We start from the raw sequence: 2,500 nt of genomic DNA on the forward strand, positions 1-2,500 counted from the left end.
ATAACACCAGGCCCATGCCAAAGTGTCAGGGTTCCCCCTAAACAACAATAAATTCAAACAGAAAGCCCCTTCCTCGACTGAACTAACATGTGTCTGAAACACCCTCCTCACTTCTCAGGCCCACTGTGGCTGTGATATTCCGCGAACTGTGTCAGTTAGGGTCCATTTACCCACAATGCAGTTTTATTATGCTTGTGTGTAATGGAGACATTCAGCTGGAGTGACTGTTGGGGAAATGCGTGGATACTGCATAACGACGCTGCTGTTTAATGATTGGCCCTCAAAAGTTGAACTTCTGCAAGAAGAAAAAATTGATGAAATCTATCACTTCATTAAGTGAGTCTGTTGTTGTTCCTCTCTGATTTACTACTGAAGGGCTGTATTATTATGTGTGGGCCCTACACTTTAACAATCTCCATATGGCAAACTAAACGCAGACACAAACAACGGCTGTTTTTTATTTCTTTAATCGAAATAAATGTTTTTCAGGGAGGGAGGTGGGGTGACTTATGGGTTAGGCTATCTGTTAACAATTTTACAAGTTGGAATAGAAAGTGATATTTCAACACTCAAGTTCTTCTGCGTGTGTGTGTTTGTGTGTGTGTGTGTGTTTGTGTGTGTGTGTGTGTGTGTGTGAGCAGCATGTGGAGAGACACTTCAAGACTCCACGGGGAACTTCTCCTCACCGGGTTACCCCAACGGATACCCCTCGTACACACACTGTGTCTGGAGAATATCGGTCACACCAGGAGAGAAGGTACACACACACACACACACACACACACACACACACACACACACACACACACACATTCACACACACACACACACACACACACACACACACACACACACACACACACACACACACACACAGACACACACACACACACACACACACACACACACACTCACACACACAAGGTGATGTGATGTGTATATATTGTGCAGATTGTCCTGAACTTCACCACTATGGACCTGTATAAGAGCAGCCTGTGCTGGTACGACTACATCGAGGTCCGGGACGGTTACTGGAGGAAAGCCCCACTACTAGGTACTGCGTCGCTGTATCAGGCTGCTATAGTGCTGCTGTTGTTGTTGTACTTTAATATGGTGTAAGTGGAAGACGATTATTTCAAAGTCATACAGTAGATGCCAAACTTACGTTACGTTTGTCTATATTTGTGTGTTTTGGTGTGTGCATATGCATGTGTGTGAATGTGTGTTTGTTTGTGTGTGTGTGTGTGTGTGTGTGTGTGTGTGTGTGTGTGTGTGTGCGTGATTGTGTGTGGATGCATATGCGTGTGTGTGTGTCTGGGGTGTGTGTGTGTGTGTGTGTTGCAGGCCGGTTCTGTGGTGATAAGCTTCCTGAGGTTCTGGTCTCCACCGACAGCAGAATGTGGATTGAATTCCGTAGCAGCAGCAACTGGGTGGGGAAGGGCTTCGCGGCCGTTTACGAAGGTACGTCATTATCCACCTCTTCATCCTCCTCATCCTCATCCTCATCATCTTCATCATCATCACCGTCCTCTTCCTCAACACCACACACACACAAGAGGTTGATGGCTTCCACCGTAAGGTTCAGATCATTCTTCGGATGTTTTGGGGACCAAGTCTCCGTTTTAAGAAAGATAGCAAGTCACCAAATTTGTATTCTGTGATCTATGGTTTAAAAATATATTTGAAGCAGAAAAGGGATTACCGTTGGAGGAGTACACAGCATAACAGCCTATACAAAATACACTGAATCCACTGAAAGGTACTAAAAAACCCAATGTGTTATCATTTCTTTAGCTAAACTGCAGTCGGAACTTGGTCAGCACTTTCTTTTTCGGAGAAAACATTTTTTTATTCTTTGCCTCAGTCTGACTCGTGAAAGACGTGTGACTTGACTGACTGTGTAAGGTGACTGCATGTGAGCGTACATACCAGATACCAGTAAATACCGGGACTTTAAAGTCGGTGGTGCAGGGTCGGGGTATGTAATGTAAAACCGTGGGCGCCTCTCTCTCTCTCTCTCTCTGCAGCGATCTGTGGAGGGGAGATAACGAAGGACTCTGGTCAGATCCAGTCTCCTAACTATCCAGACGACTACCGGCCCTCCAAGGAATGTGTGTGGAGGATCACCGTGTCTGAGGGCTACAATGTAGGACTCAGCTTCCAGGCCTTTGAGGTGACTCACTACTCCGGTCCCCATCGCTCTCTTTCACACACACACACACACACACACACTCACGCACGCACGCATACACACACACACACACGCACGCACGCACGCACGCATGCATGCACACACACGCACGCACGCATGCATGCATGCACACACACACACATACACACACACATGCTCTCTCTCTCTCGCTCTCTCTCTCTCTCTCTCTCTCTCTCTCTCTCTCACTCTCTCTCTCTGTCCTTGTGTGGCACAAGAGTGTGAAGAAGGAGAAATCCTCAATCTGTGAGAAAGTATAAGTATCATAAAGTATAAGTAGTATAGTATAAG

The 2,500-nt window shown here is 46.2% G+C and overlaps 1 protein-coding gene across 1 annotated transcript in view; it reads left to right on the forward strand.

The window, feature by feature from the left end:
* tll1 (tolloid-like 1) overlaps nt 1-2,500 on the forward strand; it is a 37,020-nt gene that overhangs the window by 18,631 nt on the left and 15,889 nt on the right. The window contains exons 9-12 of the mRNA XM_084465776.1: nt 642-757; nt 952-1,054; nt 1,345-1,461; nt 2,028-2,173. Of these exons, the coding sequence (XP_084321902.1) occupies nt 642-757; nt 952-1,054; nt 1,345-1,461; nt 2,028-2,173 (482 nt within the window). The remainder of the gene's footprint in view (nt 1-641; nt 758-951; nt 1,055-1,344; nt 1,462-2,027; nt 2,174-2,500) is intronic.

This window comes from Micromesistius poutassou (assembly GCF_964030765.1).
Source record: "Micromesistius poutassou genome assembly, chromosome: 3".
Classification (NCBI taxonomy): Eukaryota; Metazoa; Chordata; class Actinopteri; order Gadiformes; family Gadidae; genus Micromesistius; species Micromesistius poutassou.